The 236-nt window shown below is 65.3% G+C and overlaps 1 protein-coding gene across 1 annotated transcript in view; it reads right to left on the minus strand.

Annotated features, from left to right (window-relative positions):
- The window catches only part of MPZ (myelin protein zero), a gene marked incomplete at both ends in the record, with an annotated part of 1048 nt that overhangs the window by 428 nt on the left and 384 nt on the right, over positions 1-236 (minus strand). The window contains 2 exon segments of the mRNA XM_010184912.1: positions 1-68; positions 161-236. The exon segment at positions 1-68 is cut by the window's left edge and continues 7 nt beyond it; the exon segment at positions 161-236 is cut by the window's right edge and continues 28 nt beyond it. Coding sequence (XP_010183214.1) covers positions 1-68; positions 161-236 — 144 coding nt within the window.

Genomic DNA, 236 nt, shown 5'->3' on the forward strand with positions numbered 1-236 from the left:
CACCAGGGCCACCAGCAGCAGAGCCCCTCCGATGATGGAGCCCAGCACGACGCCATAGCGGGTGGGCACTGCAGTGGGGGGACACCAGCACCCCGTTAGCCTTCCTGTCGCAGCCAGATTGGGGAAACTGAGGCAGGGAGGGAGCCTGGAGGCGCCGTACCTTTCTCGAAGACGTAGAGCGTGACCTGGGAGGGTCTGCCCACGATGTCGGGGGGGTTCTTGACGTCGCAGGTGAA

Source organism: Mesitornis unicolor, unplaced genomic scaffold (genome assembly GCF_000695765.1).
Source record: "Mesitornis unicolor isolate BGI_N332 unplaced genomic scaffold, ASM69576v1 scaffold46325, whole genome shotgun sequence".
NCBI classification, from domain to species: domain Eukaryota; kingdom Metazoa; phylum Chordata; class Aves; order Mesitornithiformes; family Mesitornithidae; genus Mesitornis; species Mesitornis unicolor.